At 40.3% G+C, this 21,580-nt stretch overlaps 2 protein-coding genes across 4 annotated transcripts; one reads left to right on the top strand and one right to left on the bottom strand.

Annotated features, from left to right (window-relative positions):
* The first annotated feature begins 1,012 nt into the window (after positions 1-1,012).
* On the top strand, positions 1,013-16,274 carry LOC139936274 (lysosomal Pro-X carboxypeptidase-like). 2 transcript variants are annotated; one of them, XM_071931065.1, is made up of 10 exons: positions 1,013-1,402; positions 2,895-3,035; positions 3,986-4,087; positions 5,610-5,791; positions 7,415-7,572; positions 8,809-8,981; positions 10,618-10,782; positions 12,246-12,433; positions 13,973-14,189; positions 16,137-16,274. In XM_071931065.1, exons 1-9 carry the CDS (start codon positions 1,217-1,219, stop codon positions 14,181-14,183), a joined length of 1,506 nt encoding a protein of 501 aa, XP_071787166.1. In that variant the 5' UTR covers positions 1,013-1,216; the 3' UTR covers positions 14,184-14,189; positions 16,137-16,274. The 2 variants fall into 2 exon arrangements, with proteins under 2 accessions (XP_071787166.1, XP_071787165.1); XM_071931064.1 differs by lacking the exon at positions 16,137-16,274 and having other exon boundaries at positions 13,973-15,193.
* On the bottom strand, positions 15,346-21,564 carry LOC139936275 (WW domain-binding protein 4-like). Of its 2 annotated transcripts, none has more exons than XM_071931067.1 (8): positions 21,254-21,564; positions 20,207-20,279; positions 19,325-19,459; positions 18,692-18,809; positions 17,935-18,171; positions 17,385-17,554; positions 16,773-16,972; positions 15,346-16,216 (listed from the first exon to the last, which is right to left on the bottom strand). In XM_071931067.1, coding segments are annotated over exons 1-8 (1,164 nt in total). In that variant the 5' UTR covers positions 21,256-21,564; the 3' UTR covers positions 15,346-15,987. The 2 variants fall into 2 exon arrangements, with proteins under 2 accessions (XP_071787168.1, XP_071787167.1); XM_071931066.1 differs by having other exon boundaries at positions 16,773-16,975; positions 21,254-21,562.
* Between the last annotated feature and the right edge of the window lie 16 nt (positions 21,565-21,580).

Genomic DNA, 21,580 nt, shown 5'->3' with positions numbered 1-21,580 from the left:
AATTACAAAATGACAACACCACGCTCAGTTATATATACAGTGCTAACACACATCGGTGTATGTGTAATTTCCAAAATTAATATTCTTTATCCCCGACGCAAATTTAACATTTCATACACGCACATTTAGTTACAACAATGTAGTTTATAAGACTACCCGGCAAAAAGTAACGAATTTGCAAATTATTCATGAGTTTTTTACCTAGGGCCTATGTAAAAAGCCTACAAGAGTTATTATGCTAATTAATTTTTATGGGGAAAATTAGTGAAATATTACACAAAATGGAAAACCACATCCGTTTGTAATCAAAAATGTAATTAAATGAGACTGTCAAAAACTAATGACTTTGCGAATTAACCATGAGCTTTTTTTACATCACATTAGACCTACAAAAGTGATTTTGATCATTTTAATTTCATGGGGAAAATGAGTGAAATTACACAAAATGGAAAATCACATTCATTATGTAACCAAAAATTGTAATTTGTGAGATTGTCAAAAACTAATTACTTCGGCAAATAATTGTTTACCTGTTGGGCTATAGGTAAAAACATTCAAAAACTAAAACTGTTCATTTTAATTTCATGGAAAAATGATCGCCATAAAAATGACTTGACAACCATAAGGCCTAACGAGAGACACTTGTTGTTCCCTTTGGACTTATCCCTTCATAAACGCCGGCATAGTTAACAAGAAATTTATTCCACTTTGAGTTATTGTTTTCACTCGGCTTGGAGGCATTAATTTGGAAAATCATTGAAGGGATAATCTTGTTTATTTGTTTGTCTCCAAACCATTCTAGAGTCATTTTAACCCAAACCTTAGACCTACACTTCAAACTTAGTAAGGTAATATTAATTTTGCCCGCAGCGATTTTTTCATGGACATCTGTCCCTTTGAACGCAGCGACTTTTTGTCACGCGGTAACGTACCACGAGAGGGCGGTCGCGCCGGTCGTTTTGCTTATTTCACACACACGTGATAGTGTGATTATTGTGGTTAGTGTGTTATGTCGGACCTGGTTATGTCGGTCACAAGACATCAACCCATCCTCGAGAAATAATGTGCTGACCTTTTTCTTTGGCTGCGGCAGTTCGTATTCTATGCGAAAACATTCAGTCAAGTTGTTAAGTGTCGTGGCAGTTGCATTATTTCATGGAAAATAGTAGTTTTTGGGCCAAAGTTTTGTATTAGAGCAGAACAAACAGCGAGCAAAATGCAAGGTCACCGTGCAATGGGAATGGGAGTATCGTTGACCGTCTTGGCGGCGCTGTGCGCGGTTACCCTCGGAGGGCACCTGCCTGGTGGTAGGCCAGTGGGTCTCGGACTTGGTCTTCGAAAGCAAGGTGGATTTGCTGGCAATATACATCGTGTATATGACACATACTTCATTGATCAGAAGGTAAGAGGAACAAATTTTCATATTCTGCAACCATTTTTTTGTTCGTTATGAAATTAATTAGTATCTTTTCTCGAACATTTCAAGAAAAATCTTTTTGGAATGGTAAAAACGAGAAAGTGGTGGCAGGATACGGAAGTCTCCGCCCACACTCACTGGTGCGGCATACGTCAGGCCATGGAGTTATGGTCGGGCGTAGACGTCTTTGTCACCCGTCTCTGTCAGTGTCAGACTTCAACAACTGTTTTCAGACTCCAATAACTGTTTTCTAAATTGGTAAACCAATTTTAAGTTCTAAATAACAACTAGGCCTATAGACATTTGCTTCCACCCAACATAAACAATAATCCAATAATCTAAGAAATACTAACAAACTTTGCCCAATCAGGTGTAGAACTATATAACAGGTACAAACACAGCCAAATTCCTTCCCTAACCACACCACTTCTCAACAGTTGAATATTTGTACTTCTTGGTTTTTAATGGAGCTGGAATCCAAAACCGTTTTCTGTCAATTGTACATAATTTTTTTGATAATTTTCCGCACTTCGCCACCAATTTATCCGCCCTTAATTAACTCCAAAACCACTGAAGAAGAAGGGTTGTCGCATATACACCCAGAAGTGGTTACTTCTAGAAACTATCCTATAGTTTCTAGAAGTACTTAGTGGTTAGCACTGTTTTTGCAGGGCTGTGAAATGGAAATTGCGTGGGGGTGGGGGGAGGTAAGCACAAAGTCAGCTGTAGAGAGCATGAAGTTGGACCCAGGTTGTACTGTCCTAAACGCACCCTTGGTGAAGCTTCAACAAATATAAATATGGTGCTAGTGTTGGTTCAAGCATGGATGTAGAGTTCGCTCGGCCCCAGCGGCCAGTCTATCCAGGACCGCTGGGATGGGCTAATCGCTTGAACAGATTCTTGTTCAGGAAGTCAACATGCGTACAGTGCATAGAAATATGGGGCAGTGCGAGTGTGATGCATGATGGGACTGCACATTATTAAACCAATGACAGTGCATGATACGTTTGCCCATCCCAGCGCCTTTGGTTAAAGCAAGGCGCTGGGGACGAGCGAAGGATGTAGAGCTGTTAAAATCCTTCCATGATCCATTGACCACAAGAGGGCGCTCTCTCCCAATAGACCTTCACCCCAATAGAGTTCTTGTGTTATGCGGTCCATGGTGAAAGAGCACCCTCTTGTGGTAATGGATCATGGAGAGATTATTAACAACAGGAGAGTGTTGAACCAAGACTACTATGGTGCTTGTCCATCCCTGCACCTCTATTTAAAGGCACTGCTCTAGAATTGCAAAGGTCGTGGGTTCGTATCCCACTTGAGGAGAACGTGCCTGTGATTTTACTTTTGGCAGAGCTCAGATGAGTAACTCACATCGGTGTATATTTGGGTAATTTTACCCAAATATACGCCGTTGTTTTTAAACAAAATTAATATTCTGCTATAAAATGTAACATTTCTTTTCTTGGATTTAATAAAGATTGACCACTTCAGCTTCATCAGTGATGACACTTTTAAGATGAGGTACCTCGTCTCTCAGCAGTTCTGGGATAAAAACGGAGGCCCTATATTCTTCTATACCGGAAACGAGGGCGATATAATATGGTTCTGTGAGAATACAGTAAGTTAAAAAAAAAACTAAAGGCACTGGGGCCGATTTCACAAAGATCTCAAATTGATCGTAACTTCAAATCAATCGTAGTTGCTAAGTAAAGTGTGATGTCACAATACAAATCTCTATGGTGATACTGAAAATTTGTCTTGCGATGAATTGTATTGCTTTGTGAAATCGGCCCCTGGACATTATTGGTAACTACTCAAAAAAATTGTTAGCACAAAAACTTACTTGGTAACGAGCACAGGAGAGCTGTTGATAGTATAAAACATTGTGAGAAACGACTCCCTCTGAAGAAACACAGTTTTTTTTGAGAAAGAGTTCATTTCTCACTCAAATATTTGAATCTTATAAAAGACTTCAGGCCTGAAGCCTTTTTGAGGCATCTGAAAGCACATAAATTTGTGCAACAAGGGTGCGTTTCTATCATTTTTCTCTTGCAACTTCGATGTTCAATTGAGTCAAATTTTCACAGATTAATCGCTAGTTTCTCGATGTAATAACAAGTTTGTTTGTAAACAAAAGCCAATTACAATGAGCACTGTTGTAGCCACAGTGGGCGTTGCAGGCCTGTCTAGGACCACAATTTTTGCCCAGAACTCTGAGCAAAATACAGCACAGACTTTCCTAGATTAAATCATAATATTGTCCACTGTGCAATGATTTGAGACACAGCTAATGATAAGTAGTAGGCATATCAAATGTCACAGAGAAATAACACAGTAAAAAGGCAGTTGCATGGTCCCTTAACATGAACAGTTTGGAAACATGGCGTCATGCCTTAAGCCTGCACTTCAACCATGATTGTCCCATAATTAAACGTGAATTTAATGTTGTGGATCTGCTCCCCTTGTTGGCTTAAAAAAAGGTTGATTAATTGCCCACCTCTTAAGTTGTCCTTACCCTGAGTTAAGTGATGAAAATGAAGCCAGCATGTCTTGTTTTATTTTACCCAGGGCTTCATGTGGGACATCGCACCTGAGTTTAATGCAATGATCGTGTTTGCTGAGCATCGCTACTATGGGGTCTCTCTTCCATATGGTCAGGAATCTTATAAGGTATGTTGACACACAAAAAAAGCTTGTTCAGGCCTGTATGCTTCAATTTTGAAAGGGCACCAAGGCATTTTCTCCTTGGTTTAGGGCACCTTATGAGGAAATTGTAAATTTATACTGTTTGAAGGGCACCAAGGCATTGACCAGGGGCACGGAGGCAATCAACTTCAATGCCTCCGTGAAGTATTAGGCCTGCACAATTATTTTCCAGGCAGTATTCTGACAGTTTCGGTCTGTTTTCTTCGGTGGGGTGTTGGTCAGGTCTGGAATGAGGGCAAGGCCATTTTCATTTTGAAAAGGGGCATTTTCAATGGAAAAGCTTAAAGGGAAGGTACACGTTTGGTAATTACTCAAAACAAATGTTGACTTTAAAACTGACTTGGTAACAAGCATTGGAGAGCTGTTGGTAGTATAAAACATTGTGGGAAACGGCTCCCTCTGAAATAGCATAGAGGTAATTTCTCACTAAAATAATAAAAGACTTCTAGCCAGAAGTCTTTTATTTCTATCTGAAAGCACACAAATTCGTTCAACAAGGGTGTTTTTTTTCCTCATTATTTTCTCGCAACTTTGACGACCAATTGAGCTCAAATTTTCACAGGCTTGTTATTTTATGCTTTCGTTGGGATACACCAAGTGAGAACACTGGTCTCTGACAATTATCAAACGTGTACCTTCCCTTTAAAGTCTTTAGGAAACTTTTGAAGGAGCACCAAGGCTAAGACCAGGGGCAATAGAATCCATGGTCTCTGTGGCCTCGCCAGACCTGGAGTAAATGTGTTGGGGCCGGGCAGATAAAAGTACTGGACTCGAGCTCTCGTGTGTCTTTTCAGCAGAGTGTGGGTTCTAATCCCAGTCATGACACTTGTGTCCCTGCGCAAAACGCTTATTTAAATTGCTTCTCTCCACCCAGGTGGAAATGAGTACCTTTGAGATGGTTCTTGTGATTGATTTAGCTTAGTAGTGCATATTTGTTCCACAGGCTGTATATTCCCCAGGGAGCTGAGATGGTTTGAGGAAATAATTATATGGCCCAGTGACCATGGGTGATGATGTTGGAAGCGCTTTGAGAAGTGCTTCGGGTGTGAAATGCATGATATAAAAAACGATTATTATACCTACTGTCCATACTCCCTTCGAAGCTATGATGTAATCTCCCTCGTGGTGAACAAGTCACGCAAACAAGCCGGTGAGAGAGCTTTTTCCACTTCTGCCTCCCGATTATGAAACGGTCTTCCTGTCCCCATTAAAAACGCAGAGACTGTGTTGTCCTTCAAAAAGGGTCTCAAGACGCACCTGTTCTCCAACTCGTACCTGGTTTCCCCATTACTTTTGTCTGTCTCCCTGTTAAGCGCCTTGCATCCTTTGGTAATTTGGCGCTATATAAATCCAGTTATTATTATTATTAATAGTATTATTATTCATGTTATTACTATTATTCAAACACAGTATTTGGGAACCAAAGTTTGTGTTCGAGTAAAGAATAATACAAATAATGTTTTCATCTTGTGTCCATCTTCTGAAGGATAAGGAGCATCTGGGTTATCTGACCGCTGAACAAGCTATGGCTGATTTTGCCGTCTTAATCCAACATATGAAGGCAACAATACCAGGAGCTAGTAACAGCCCTGTGGTAGCCTTCGGAGGCTCGTATGGTGGCATGCTGGCTGCATGGATGAGGATGAAATACCCTGATGTTATTGTTGGGTAGGTTGAAATAAAAGGATCATTCATAAATACCTCAGACAGTTTCGCTATTCCTTTGGTTGAGAGCGTGTCACGTGGGGGTGTTTAAACGGTTGATAATGACCAGCTGGAGCTGTTTATAACCGGTTGTCTTCGGAAACGTTTAGATGCATACTACTACGCGCACGAATGCATATATCCGAAAACTGTCTCAGTCATATAAATACAACACACATACAGAAATTTCATACTTTATTATGCATTTTAACCAAAAAGCCATTGATGAATGGGAATAAAAGAGTAGTGACTCGTTCTTAAACTGCCATTTAAAAACTTGCAGGTTCTTGGCCGCGCGATAAAGGCCCTCGCCTTTTCCTTGGGCCTTTACACTTTCCACTTTATTGAATTGACATTGTGGCGTGTCGAGGCCTAGGGGTTAAGACCACCGGACTCAAACTCCAGTGTTTCTGATCAGAGTGTGGGTTTGGGTCCCAGTCATGACACCAGCCATCAATTTCACCAGAATTCTCTTTTACTAGGGTTAATCTTATGATTTGGGACAAATTAAGTTGTGTAACCATAGATGTTAGGATGCAGTGATTCCATCCTAAGATAGGATTAATCCTAGCGTTTCAAGAAATCGGCTGCTTTGTCTTTAAGCAAGACACTTAACCATGATACCTCGCCCTTCAGATGGGACGTTAAGCCATTGGTCTCGTAAGGTGTGTAATGCACATAAAAGAACCCAGTGCACTTTATCGAAAGGAGAAGGGGTTCGCCCCGGTGTTCCTAGTTTGATTGGCTACGTATTGCACCACATGACCTTGTAAACATTTACATAGTGCTATGTTGAAGGAGCAGGGGTCGATTTCACAAAGAGTTAAAGAGTTGGGACTAGTCATAGGAGATATTAAAAATTTAAAGGCAGTGGACACTATTGGTAATTACTCAAAATAAATATTAGCATAAAACCTCACTTGGTAACGAGTAATGGGGAGAGGTTGATAGTATGAAACATTGTGAGAAACGGCTCCCTCTGAAGTGACATAGTTTTAAACGAGAAAGAAGTAATTTTCCAAGAATTTGATTTCGAGACCTCAAGTTTAGAATTTGAGGTCTCCAAATCAAGCATCTGAAAGCACACAACTTCGTGTGACAAGGGTGTTTTTTCTTTCATTATTAACTCGAAACTTGGGCGACCGATTGAGCTCAAACTTTCACAGGTTTGTTATTTTATGTATATGTTGAGATACACCAAGTGACTGGTCTTTGACAATTACCAATAGTGTCCAGTGTCTTTTAGGCTAGTCCTTTGTAAGTAAGAATGAGTAACTCGTCCTAACTCGAGGTAAACCTAGTCTTAACTCTTTGTGAAATCCACCCCTGGTCTCATAATTCAAACATAGTCCCACATACCTTGCAGGAAAACTTTGTATATTCAAGCACCTTGAGCGTCACTGAGTGACGGATATGAGCGTTATAAAAGAAGCCACTATTATTATTATTATTATTATTTGTTGCTTGGTTGTTTCTGTTTTGGTTTTATACTTCTTTGTTTTGCCTTGTATTGTGTTATATTTTCTTATAGTTTTGTATAGATCAATAATGATGATAACTATAACATTATTCAATTTGTCCTTTCAGATCCATCGCGGCGTCGGCCCCTATCTGGCAGCTCAACAATCTGACCAACTGCAACACGGCCTATGCCATTATCACTAAAGACTTTACTGAAATCAACCCTATCTGTAGTGATACAATTAGGGAGAGCTGGGCAACCATCGACAGTTTCGCAAAAACAGGTGAATTTTTCTCAAATCATTTCAAAAGCATCACCAGCGCGCCCTCTAGTTCTTATATGTAGCTCTATGTTCCTCCCACGTCTAAATCCTCAATCCTTCTCAAAAGTGTATAATAATAATAACAATAAACATACTTATATAGTGCCATCTATTACGAGGCAAAGGGAAAGAAATAAAGGTGATTCAAAGGTAGGATTAAAAAGCCCAGTTCAAACTTCCTGCACTTGTGAAGTGAACTTTAACAGGGCTGTTTCAGCAACAAATGCTTCCGCAGCGTAAATTGAGAAAAGGTACGAAGTGTCCAGGGTACGAAGTGGCAAAGGTACGAAGTGTCCTGACACCCTTCTTAACTATATTGTTTCGTAGGAAGTATGAACCGGATTTGAGTCTGTCCCAACTTTCATTGACCTTTTTGAGATATGGTGGACACTGATATTGCTATTGCACCCAAATGAACCCATAACTCTTATTGGGGTGAACCTTGGTTTAGCTGGTTAACGTAGCAGTCACCCTATTTTAAAAGTTTCTTCAGGCTTACAAGCTTTTGAATTTTTTGGGGGACAACTCTGATATTATCATTTAATTATGCAATAACAATAAGTTTAGTCTATAAGAAAGACTCTGCTAGGGTCGAAGCGACAGGTCATTACCCATTTCTTTGTAATTATGCATTAAAGCCATTGGAAACTTTCGGTACAGAAAAAAAAAAAAGTACAGAAAAAAAAAAAAGCCCACGAAGTGTGGGCCTTGGACGATACTGTTTACCGAAAGTGTCCAATGGCTTTAAAGGCAGTGGACAATATTGGTGATTACTCAAAAAAATTATTAGCATAAAACCTTACTTGGTGACGATTAATGGAGAGAGGTTGATGGTATAAAACATTGTGAGAAACGGCTCTCTCTGAAGTGACACAGTTTTCGAGAAAGAAGTAATTTTTTGCAAATTTGATTTTGAGACCTCAGATTTAGAATTTGAGGTGTCGAAATCAACCATCTAAACACACATAACTTCGTGTGAGAAGGGTGTTTTTTCTGTCATTATTATCTCGCAAGTTCGACGACCAGAGCTCAAATTTTCACAGGTTTGTTATTTTATGCATATGTTGAGATACAGCAAGTGAGAAGACTGGTCTTTGACAATTACCAATAGTGTCCAGTGTCTTTAATAACACCGTTTGCTGTTTGCATAATCTGCGTGACTATTATAGATTGAAATTGTGTTTGGTGTCTTTGCAGTTGGCGGAAGGAAACAGTTACAGATGTCACTTCGGTTGTGCGATAGTCTGGATACAATGGACGAAGTAACCGATGTTAAGTCGTGGCTGTCAGAAACATGGTTTAATCTTGCTATGGTCGATTACCCCTACTCTGCTTCCTTTCTGGAACCGCTACCTGCCTTCCCTATAGAGGTAAGACTACAACTAGTGAACAAGTCAAACAAAGCAAATAAAGTAAAGCAAAAACCGTTTTTAGCCAAAATGTAGTGCCATGCTTATGGAACCGAGCTTTGTACCATAGTAGGGGACTTTTGGGATGCTTGGTGGCAGCAGACTTACCAGGTAAAATACACTGTTCTTGGTAATGTGCGCACGCTCAGAACTACGCAAACAATTGACATTTACCTGGTAAGTCTGCTGCCACCTAGCGTCCCAAAGTCTCCTACTGTATAATTCAGAACCAGGAGTATTGCATTCTAGGATCTAGGTTGTTTCTTGTTCCTTCAGTCGGCGGATGCCGATGCTATGTGAATTTGACATCACAACTCTGCCCTCGCTGCGATATTTGCAAGAGAGTTGAGCACAATACAACCCCTGCGAATTATTCATTGCAAATTTGTGACGTCAACATTTGCTTCGCATTCGCAGGAAGTATGAACCGGGCTTAAATCCGGAATCATGTCAAGGTTGGGTTGGCGTAGTGGTATCTTTCTTCGCCTTCCACCTCTAGGACAATGTTACGAACTCCGCCAGAGACACTACGTGATTGGGAATAACTTTCCTCCCCATAGAGTTATATATAAGAACTAGAGGGCGCACTGGCCTATATACGCGACCCAGCATGCGCACAGGCGCCCATTTTCTAAGTTTACAAAACAGGCATTGCTTAGCCCGTGTTTGTGCGGCCATTTTGTAAGTTGAAAAAACAGCATCGCGTAGCGTTCAATAAACACAAACTCCAACGTGTGTTTCATATTCAAAGCACGTACAGAATGGTGCGCGCGTGTGTTCTTGCGGTACTGTCGCGTTTGTGCAAGAAGCATCACCAGTGCGCCCCCTAGTTCTTGTGTAAAACTCTCTATGTTCCTCCCACATCTAAAACTGAAACTTTCTTCTTCGTCTTCTCTTCATGGGGCTTATGGCTTATACAGTATTTAAGTTAGCTTTTCTTAGAGTCCTTAGATTGACAACCTGGGCCCCATTTTCATAGAGCTGCTTAAGCAGAATCAGAATAAGGTTACCAGCCAAACTACCATTTCACAAGTACAATTTGTGACTGGTATCCTGCTCAAATCTGCTTAGCAGAAACTCTTTAAGCAATATTCTCTGCTTAAGCAGCTCTATGAAACGGGGTCCAGAACAAATGAAATGAAATTTAGCTTGTTTCCCGTTCTTTCAGAAAAACATGGAATCATGTTGGCTGTTACATTATACAATTGTTGCGCGCTGTGACAGGGTCCATGGCGTTTTGTACACCCGAGGGGGGATATGGCACCCTTGGTAACATGATTAAATATGCGAAGTTTAAAAAGCAGATGAACAGTTGTTCAAACAAGAAACAATTCTTCACTGTTCCCTCGAACCCGCGGACGAACAGTTGTTCAAATAAGAAACAATTATTCACTGCTTCCTCGAACCCCGGCCGTTTTGTACTTAGCGCTGGAAATCGACCAACGGTGGGAACGATCAAGGTAATGTACACTGGTTAACAAAACTCATGTTACCTGCATGGCTGTGCAGCCATGGTAAATGCGTCTTTGCCGCACGTTGAAAACCAATCAAACTTCACAATTTGTTACTGAGGTATAACAGTTGTATGTCTTTTCAGGCCGTGTGCTCCAACTTTAAGACTGCCAATGCTACGGGTACAGTGTTACTTGAAGAATTAGCTGCAGCTGTAAATGTCTATTACAACTATACTGGCACTGCTAAGTGTTTCAATACTTCCGCGACTTCCTCTGGTTCACTTGGAGACATGGGATGGGCATTTCAGGTGAGATTTTGTTTTGCTTAATCCCCTTTCACACGGCCAAAATGTAGCCAGGGACCCTTGCTACAAAACTTATGAGCGTGGATTGTTTATTTGTTATCACCATGCGTGACTGATTGTGTGAGCTTTCACACTGCAAAGTTAAAAAAACTAACAACCCTTGTGCGACATGAGAGTGATATGACAAATTGGTGATCCTGATCACCTTAGTTGGACAAGATAGCACCCACAATAGCATGCGCTGTATGGGCATTTTCACCAAGGACGTCGCTCAATAAACAAGGGTTCCTTTCACACGATGATGTAGCCCACGTCCTTGGTCAAAACTTCCGCTAGTGTAAGATTTTGCCGTAGGCCGGACCTGTGACAAATAGCAAAGTTGGACAAGATTTGACAAGGGACCCTGGGCACTCCAAAATTTATTGTCCTTTCAAACGAGGTGCATTTTGTAAAATCTTACAACCATGCTACAATTTAGCAAGGTACCCTTGCTAAATTGTGAAGGGGCTGTACTGTCTTAAAGGAACACGTTGCCTTGGATCGGACGAGTTGGTCTATTAAAAGCGTTTGAAACCGTTTGTTATGAAATGCATATGGTTAGAAAGATGTTTTAAAAGTAGAATATAATGATCCACACAAGTATCACTCGAAATTGCACGGTTTTCCTTTTACGTCGCGAACTATCATGGTCGGCCATTTATGGGAGTCAAAACTTTGACTTCCATAAATGGCAGACTGTGTTAGTCGACAGGGTAAAAAGAAAACCGTGCAATTTCGAGGCATATTTGTGTAGATCATTGTATTCTACTTTTACAATATCTTTCCAACCATATACATTTTACAACAAACGGTTACAGAACGATTTTCAAAGACCAACTCGACTCATCCAAGGCAACATGTTCCTTTAAGGGCAGTGGACACTATTGGTAATTACTCAAGGTAATTGTTATCATAAAAACTGACTTCGTAACGAGCAATGGAGAGCTGTTGATAGCATAAAACATTGTGAGAAACGGCTCCCTCTGAAGTAACGTATAGTTTTTGAGAAAGAGGTAATTTCTCTCTCAAATATTTAATATAATAGACTTCAGGGCTTTTGCTTTTTATTAGGCATCTGAAACCACACAAATTTGTGCAACAAAAATGTTCTTTCTTTCATTATTCTTTTGCAGCTTCGGTGACCAATTGAGTCAAAATGTTCGCAGATTTGTTATTTTATGCATATGTTGAGATACACCAAAGTGAGAATACTGGTCTTTGACCATTCCCAAACGTGTCCAGTGTCTTGAATACACATCAGTGTACTGTAAGGATACATTTTTTTCTATGGGACTTGGGGGAACATCGAGTATACAGTGCTTATCATTTATAAGTTTAGGGTAAAAAAAAAATAGTCTCTTAATCCTAGATGCAAATTCTTACATTTATCAAGTAAACTCCTCTCACTATTTTTACTCTATCCACAGGCATGTACAGAGATGGTGATGCCATTTTGCACCGATGGTATACATGATATGTTTGAGCCCGCACCATGGGACTATGAGTTGTACGCCAAGAATTGCCAGGAATTCTGGAATCAAACGCCAATACCTGAATGGTCGATTATACAGTTCTGGGGAAAGAGTATAAACACAACGAGTAATATCATCTTCAGGTAAAATAACCAATTAATTACGATCCTATAAGCTAAAGTAGTAGTCCCAGCCAATTTTCTATACCTTCCGCCAAGGTAGTAGTTCAAAAGCAGGACAGTTCTTTTCAGAACTGAGAAGTCTCCCGAGCATCCGATAAATCTACTCCACGGTAGTAGAATAAAGAAAGACAGTTCTCTAAAGAACAAACTCTACCTGGCAAGTAGATACACACATGGTGTTACCGCAAAACAAATTTATATTAAAAAAACACCTTATCGATCAAGTTATAAATCACAAGGGAATCTGACTGGGTAATTTTGTTTGATGATCTGGCGTTGAACAACCTACCGCTCAATACATGGTACTGCTCTATCATGATCTGAACTCATCCAGCCTTATAACTCCAGTTGAGCTGGTCTTCGTTCAGCAAGTCAACATCTTCTGACGAAACCGAGATCTTATCACTCCTGGGGAGATAGATCTGTCTGTACTGCTTCTCCTCATCTTTAAAACACCTTCCTCGTAGCCTTTAATCAAGGCGCACGCGGCGGCAGCGGCACCCCAAGATGTCACGCACAAAAAAAAGACCAGCATAAGCGGAGAAGCCGCAAAGTGCCTTTAGCAACTTGTGTATGTAATCAGTTATACATATATGCACCTTCGGTGTGTTGCCCTCAGCGCGTGACTTTTTAGCGCACCATTTTGTGTGTGTGGGTAATGGGGCGTGCACGCGGCGTGTCATCTGTGGTAATTCTGTCTTCTTATTGGCCACATCTCATCAGGCTCACGCATATTGCATTACATTTCTCCCACCAAAATCTGTGGCAAAAAGTAAATGAAAACATAAGGCCCCAAGACGAGTTGCTAAAGGCGCTACGCCGTTGGTCTCTGGGGGTCATACTTGAAATCTGGGGGTGCCGCGTGCGCCTTGACTAAAGGCTACATTCCTCACAATATTCACTCTATTTCAACCCTCAACATCCTTCAAAACTTCCGTTAAAACCCATCTCATGGTAATTGCCTACACTGGCACAGTTTGATTTTGCGTGTGGTTTTTCTGGTAATCTTTCCTTTTTGTCGTGCATTGAGCGCCTACTTGTTAGGTGGATATGTTGTGCTGTTAAAGTGTTATAATATTATTATTAAAGGGACACGTTGCCTTGGATTGGTCGAGTTGGTCTATGAAAGGCGTTTAAAACCGTTTGTTATGAAATGCATTATGTCTAGAAAGATGTTTTAAAAGTAGAATATAATGGTCCACACAAATATGCCTCCAAATTGCATGGTTTTCCTTTTACTTTGCAAACTAACACGGTCGGCCATTTTATGGAGTCAAAAACTTGACATCGCAAAATGGCCTGCCGTGTTATGGGAAACCATGCAATTTTGAGGAATATTTGTGTGGATCGTTATATTCTACTTTTAAAACATCTTTCTAACCATATGCATTTTATAACAAACAGTTTCAAACGATTTTCAAAGACCAACTCGCCCGATCCAAGACAACGTGTCCCTTTAAAGCGTTATTTTAACAAAAATTCCATATTTTCATCCTACAGTAATGGGCTCCTTGACCCTTGGTCTGGCGGTGGTGTACTCAAGTCCATTTCAGATACCTTAGTGGCTGTTATAATTCCAGAGGGAGCTCACCATCTTGACTTGCGTTCTAAGAACAAGGATGACCCGCCTTCTGTCACTGCGGCTCGCAACACGGAAAAACAGTACATTAAGAAATGGATCACCGCAGCAAAAGCCAAGAGACAGCAGTAACAGTTGGTAGTTTTAGGAAAATATATTTTATTATACTTTAAAGAATATATATTTGATATATTAATTTTGGTTTTTATCACATACACCGATATAAGTCAGCACTGTAAAATCAGTACTTTTCCTAGCTCTGTGCAAAACATCACAGGCATATAACTCGGGTGGGATTCGAACCCATGACCTTTGCAATTCTAGAGCAGTGTCTTGCCAAGTAGACCACCAAGATTTCCCTGTTAGCTAGAGGCAGTTTGAATTCTATATTTTAGCAGTGGGTACTTTCTATCTATTAAATATATTTTATGTTAGGTAAATAACTCACCCATATGTGAGTTGAGTTGTGCGTTGGTTCTCTGCTGTGCCACAAGGGTTTTCCAGACTATCCGGTTTTCCTCCCTCAGGAAAAAATCAAACACTTTCGATCTTGGCTGTGCTCCGTGGTCATAATGGGTTGATGTGGCTGGCAGCTGAATGCGCCCTTGCATGCCTGCTTCTCGAACACGTTGTAGCCGCGTCCTTCGCAATTCAGCTCTTAGCTGCGAGTAAGGATGATTAGCCCCCCAAATTATTATAACTGGTTAAGAATTTTTAGTATGATTGTAGTTTTGTTGACCTGACCTGGGTGGTCAGGTTGGTGTAGTGGTATCTTACCTTGCCTCCCACCTCTGGAACCCCGGTTTGAATCCCACTGGGGGCACTATGTGGAGTGGGTTTTCCTTTGAATAATTCTCTGGGGTTTTCTTTACACATCTAAAACTGAAATTTCCTTTCGTGTCTTCTCTCCATCTGGTTCTTGGTTAGTACGGTGATTAAGTTTGGTTTTCTTCAGAGACCTTGGTTTTACAAACAGAATAAACAAATTGACAAATACGCATGAGTAAAACTGAAGCACGACATTGAAACTCAAGAAAGAAACTTCTGAAAGTGAGAAATCTCTAGTTTAGATGCTTTTGCAGGTAACCAGCTCATATTCGTCAAGCTCACTCTGTTTTGATTTTTAAGGGACTTTAATTTGTTGGTAATAATTTGCTCTTTATTTGTTGTGCTTTATAATCTTTGCTGAGAAGTATCTCTATTGTACTTGACAGTTCGCTGAGCGAGCTGAATGTACTTATCTTTTTGGATGAAATCAAGAAACAGAAAGACTATCATTCTACCGAGAACAGACTCTACTCTCCTCACCCATTGGTTTATTCACTTCAACAGTAAAGCTTTGCCTTCACACATTTTGCCTTCTAGTTTTAACCTTTTCTTACATAATTTCAGCTTATAAAATACAGTTGAAACATTTCAATAACCATAAATTAAATTGTAGTGAAACAAACAAACTGTTAAATTCTTAAGGCATGGTACTGTAAGTAATTATGTTTCTGATTGAGTGTTTTTGCAAGCCTCCAAACTCTCTCACCCAGTTTATAGATTCAATTTCACAGTAATAAGAGATTTGTAATACGACATCACACTTTGCATAGCGAAGTTTAGCAAATAAGATTTATTTGCAGTCAAGATCAATCGTAGCTTTTTGTGAAATTGGGCCATGTATGCTATTTAAAGGGACAGTAAACTACAAGTTGTTGCCCATTTTGTATAAATCGTATTATCAAGTGCCTACTTTAAATGTTAAGTTAAAGCAAGCAGGAATAACCCTGTAGGATAAAGTTCAAGGCGCTCTCAACAGGGCTTTCTTTAAAAAAAACTTGAAAAAACATGAAGCCATTTGAGAAAATTGAATGAACTTATGTTCCATCTTTTCAAGTTTAAATAAAAAAAATGGGTAAGTTTTTTATGCAAATTTTAAACTGAGTGACTTTCACGTGTCCGAGTCTCTCTGTCTAATGGAACGTCCACCCCCTCCAAACTTCCTTTTCTTAAACGACGTCTGTCCACTTGATGATGATGATGATGATGATGTAGATAATGTTGTAACAGTACGCTCTTTAAATTTCATTCTTTCTCTAGGTTGAAATTGTGCTGCTTGGGGTACCACTGGTTTGAAGTGCGGCCGGTCTGGCGTGGGGAGCTGCAGGTCTACTGGAGGTCTGGTTAGCAAAGAAGAAGTCAAGATACCATACTATAATATACACCTTCAGTTCTTCAAACTTTCTATTACTCAAGGATGTGATTCTTCCGCCTTTTGGTAGAATTCCGACTTTTGGACTTTGAAAAAAACGTCTTTGTTTTCAGTTCAGACTTTTTGAAAACTCTCACTTTGACAAATTGTTGTTTCAACCTTTCACTTTTAAACTGACAGCGGCAGGTGTGTCATTTCCTTTTATTTTTTACTAGTCTGCCGGGAAGTCAAACAATAGTTCTTGTCACAGTAAATAACAGTTTCAAATCCTACTTATTTTTTATTTCGTGTACGTTGACTGCCCTCACCTGGCAGGGTCAAAAGATTTACAGGCCTTTATGCCTTGTTATTGAAAGGGCAAGGGCACCAATATATTTTTTCCTTTGTAAAGGCGACATTGTGAGGAAACTGTAAATTTCTACTGGAGCATTTCAAGGGCACCAAGGCAATGACCAGTCGGGCATGGAGGAAATCACCTTTGTGGCCTCCGTTATGTATCGGGTCTGGATTTATGTTAAACTTACGTGTTATCTGGAATAATGGTAGCCCAGCTGCCATAGGGGTTGTTCATTTTCCTTTTGGCTGGTTTCTTGTCAGTCTCAATCTTCTCTGGTTCTTCTTCACTCTCTTCATCACTGTCACTTTCTTCAGATTTTTCAGCTTCAGTTCCAGGGGGCAGGAGTTTCTGAGATGCCTGAGCTGGTTTTAAATCAGCAACCACCGTCTTCTGTAAATAAATATATTGAGGGAGTTAGGTTGGCGTAGTGGTGTCTTGCCTCGCCTTACACCTCTGGGACCCCGGTTCGAATCCTACCGGGGGCACTATGTGGATTGGGTTTTTCAGTCCCTACCCAAGTCTTGCAGGTAATTGACTTCAGATGGTTAGTCAACTTGGAAGGAACTAGTGACACTATAGCCAAAAGCAAAAAGGCGGAAGGCAATGGAGTGTTAAATACAATGGTACCGATGAAACTAGGCTTCCAAACGACTCGTTCAAGTGAGTGCGTCACTGCGCATGTACGTGCTGGTCAGTGGTCAATCGTGAGTCGACTAATGGAAGAAAAAGGAACCTTGGACCTCTGAGCTATGAAATTCCTTTTGGTTGACCTAACAATTGATTCTCAATCTCAACATACCTTTTCTTCATCTGATTCACCGGTATCCTGCTCTTCATCCGATTCACTGCTGACCAGCTTGTCCTCTCCTTGCTCGGTTGTTTCATTGACTGCGTCTTCTACACCTTGGTTCTTGAAGGCAGTTGACTCGTCTGTTGCTATGTAGTCCTCTGGCTTCTCCCACTGGGACTCTGCAATTCAAAGAAGAAAAAAGTTTTTAAGGGTATTGATGTTTCTTGAGAACGAAAGGCATTCTGCTCTACCAGCCAGGCTCCTAGTGATACCAATGCATACATCCTTATGGACTGTGAAGAACGCTCTTTCAGCCCCATCCAGGAGTAGGTGTTAATGTGCCCCTGGTGACAGTTGACAGCCCAAAAGTGTAGACCTCACCTTTAAGTGGTCGTCTGGCTTGTTTCAGCCCAGACCGGTCCCTTGCATTTGGATTTGGTTTTTCAGTCCCTTGTCTGAAATTTCTTCCTTGACTTCTTTACAAAAAGTTGGTGTGATGTTTCCATTAGCATGCTTTGCCTAGATAGATTTCAGTGCACTAGGATTGAGTTAGACTTACCACCAGTCACACTATTCCAGTAATATGTATCTCCCTCAGGACTTGTTCCCTCAAGCCACACACACTGTGCCGCTGTCTCTACTGATGAACTGGTAGCGTCTGATTCAGATTTAACTGCTTTGCTTGTTGCTTCGGCTGTACTTGGCGTGACTTTTTCGGTGCTACTGGTGTTTGCCTGTTCAGGTTGCTTCTTGGCTAACCCTTGTTTGTGTAGTTTTCTAGCTGCTTGTAATAGCCCTATCAAAAAAAGAGAGACAAGAACAGAAAAAGGCACATTAAAAAAAGATGGTAAGAAAACCAGCATAAAAGAATGGTGACTCTAACGCCACAGATGTGAAACTGGGCAACTCATGGAAGTGTCGTGATCGAGCGGTTGAGGGCTCTAAATTCAAACTCTGGTGTTTCTGATCAGCAGAGTGTGACATTTGTGTCTTTAAGCAAGACACTTACTAACCACTGCTTTGTCCGGCGGATGGGACGCAAAGCCGTTGGTCCCGTGTGTTGTGTATTGCATGTAAGAGAACCCAGTGCACTTATCGAAAAGAGAAGGGGTTTGCCCCAGTCTTCCTGGTTTAATCAGCAGCTTATTGCACCACAGCAACTTGTAAACCACTACATGGTGCTTTAAAGGAATAGGCCTTGTATTTTAAAACCTAGCTCCACATACCTTGTAGGAAAAAATACTGAGCACTTTGAGACGCCATTAGGGCTGTGGTAAAGCACTATATAAGAACCTAGTATCATTGTTGTTGTTTACCTTCCTTCTGTTTAGCTGCGGCAGCTTCACTAGCCGCAGCAGCAACAGCTTTAGCTCTGTATTCTGCAGCGAGCGCTGGATCATTTTCCAAGTCTTTCTTGAATTTCTTAAGAGCCTCCTTCAGGAAAATAAAAAATAAATGGGTATGATTTCAGCAAACTTATAACCAAAGGCCTAGATGATCATAATAGAAACTAAGAAAATGACACAGCACCATCATTTATCCTTGAAGGCATTTAACACCTTTTCAATGATAATTGTCAAAGACCAGTGTTCTCACTTGGTGTATCCCATCTTATGCTTAAAATAACAAACCTGTGAAAATTTGAGCTCAATTGGTTATTGAAGTTGCAAGAAAAGAGTGCAACAGCTCTCCATTGCTCATTACAATGTAAATTTTTATGCTAAAATTATTTTGATTAATTACCAAAAGTGTCAAGTGCCAACTAAAGTTACAACTCTAATGAAAACTTCAAACAAGATTATGACTACGGAATTTTTACGACTCACAATCACTATTGGGTCTTTATCCTTTAGCTAAAACCACACCACAATCTGTTAATTGCAGTTAGTTATGGTCCACTTGTAAAACACCATAATTAAAACAGTTTCTCAAAATATTTTTTTGTTTACTTGTTCCATCTTGATCAAGTCCTGGTCCAGTGTCTGCTGGATTTTGAACTGCTCATGTCCTTTCTGGCGCAGATCTTTAAGTTTCTTCTCCACATTTTCTTTGTGTCGCTTGCCTCGTTCATGGAAATCAATGCTCTGAATGAAATGAATTCATTGAAAGAAGTTTGTACAAAGTATGTGTGTATATAGCCACAATAACAAGTATAATTTTTTCTACAAAGATGATATCATAAACAACAGAGAAAATATAGAGTAAATATTCGGCATTCTTTTGACCGAGTTGTATAACTCTAAAGTTTACTCTTGGACTTCCCCAAACTTTAATAAACTCAACTGAACTCGTCCTACTATGATATTGGATCCACTATAGTCTCAGCGAAAATACGCTTATAGTTCTAGGAGTAGATCTGTCCCAACTCTTAGAACTATGTGGCTCATTCCTCTATCGACTCCACGTTCCGAAACAAACCTCATCGTTCTAGTTTAAGAGTATGTCTCAACTACATAGAACAGTTTGTAGTCATTGGATGTAACATCAATAATCATGAAGTCTTTAACACTATAACTTTGATAGAAGAACTTCAACAATAATAACAGCGAAATAGTAGTAAATAAATGAAATGTATTGCAGGGCTCTATGCTTCGTTTTTGAAAGGGCAAGGGCACCAAGGCATATTCTTCTCGGTAAAGGGCACCCTATGATGAAATTGCAAATTTGTACTGGAGCATTTCAAGGGCACCAAGGCAATGTCCAGGGGACACGGAGGTAATCGCCTTCGTTGCCTCCATGAAGTATCAGGCCTGTATTGTTGTTATGATCAGAATTTGGGATCTTTTGACAACCTGTCTCTACAAAAGGAGAGATTCAAACACATTTCTTACAGGTTTGTTGTCTGCTATCCAACACTTGCAGAAATCACAATGATGCTTCGGCTGAGACTTCCAGTAAGTAGCCCTAAAAAAAAGGGAGTTTGATATAAAAAAATATTAGATATATTGTAGAGAAGGTTTAGCCCAGGTTTGACCCTCAGTCTTTTGCTGCATTGTAATGTAAACAGCAGAGGACTCCAGAAGGGCAGCAATTAAATAAAGAAAAAATATGTCCCTGGGAATTCTGTCTGCCGTAGATTCTGGTCCCCCCCCCCCCCCCCCCCCCCCGAGGGAAATTAACACTGGCTGGATCGGAGGAGGAAGAAGTTCACCATATGAGGGAACAGAATCACAGTTCCTACAATAACAAAATTTACTTTAAAAAGCCGGCAAAACTGAGGCGTATTGGAGTAGCCAAGGAGTAGCCTTCTGACAATTATCAACCACATGTTCCGCAGTATCTGATTCCCTCCTAACCATGGTAAGTATCACTGGTTTGTTTCACCCCAACCCTAGCCCACCTTGTTGAGCTGTTAATGGCTCCGCTTTTAACATCGGTCTCATCACTGTCGACAGTGATGAGACCGATGTTAAAAGCGGAGCCATTAACAGCTCAACAAGGTGGGCTACCCCAACCACAGTTCAATTTTAGGTAGTCTTACACTTAGTCTTAGTCTTAATTATTATAATTTTATTTAATTAAAAGTTTAGTTTAGATTGTTTGTATTTTAACCTTTTATTTTTTTTCTGATTTGTTTCTCTCAACGATCCTTCTTGAGGGAAATAAATTAAGTCCAAAATTCATATGGTTCGACTTCCATTCCAAGTCCCACCATCCCCAAATTACACTCCTCATTCAGTCAGTCACTTTGCACTGTCACTGTGCATGTTCTTCAACTAACCATAGTCTATAGACTCTATAGACTATGGTTAGTTGAAGAATAGAGTAAGCTCTATGAACTAACATTAACAAGCATCACAACAGTTCACTAGACTAGAGACCAGCTCTCTACTACTTTGCCAACGTATAGGATTGAGGAGGCAGTATACTTTACTTACATTTTGTTTGCTATGTACACCGTAGGCCTGTCACTTGTTACACATGTGTAACACACAGTTCACTGGATGAGTTTTTGTCAAAGAGTTGTCTTGATGTTGTTATTTTTGAAGAGTTGACCTCTGACCGTCGTTGGGTCAATGACCGAGATTAACCTAACAAACTTTTGTGAAAGAAATATCGCATCACGGCTGCACGCAAATAGTGAAAAAAAAGGGACCGCATTTGAGTCAAATTTTTACACAAGTTGGAAGTTTAAAGCTCGGGTTACTCTAAACTGAGAGATAAAATAAAAAAATAAAGATTTTAGAAGTTCAACAGTTGACTTC

The sequence above is a fragment of the Asterias amurensis genome, chromosome 4 (genome assembly GCF_032118995.1).
Source record: "Asterias amurensis chromosome 4, ASM3211899v1".
In the NCBI taxonomy this organism is placed as follows: Eukaryota; Metazoa; Echinodermata; class Asteroidea; order Forcipulatida; family Asteriidae; genus Asterias; species Asterias amurensis.
This window is presented reverse-complemented; position numbering and strand designations above follow the sequence as displayed.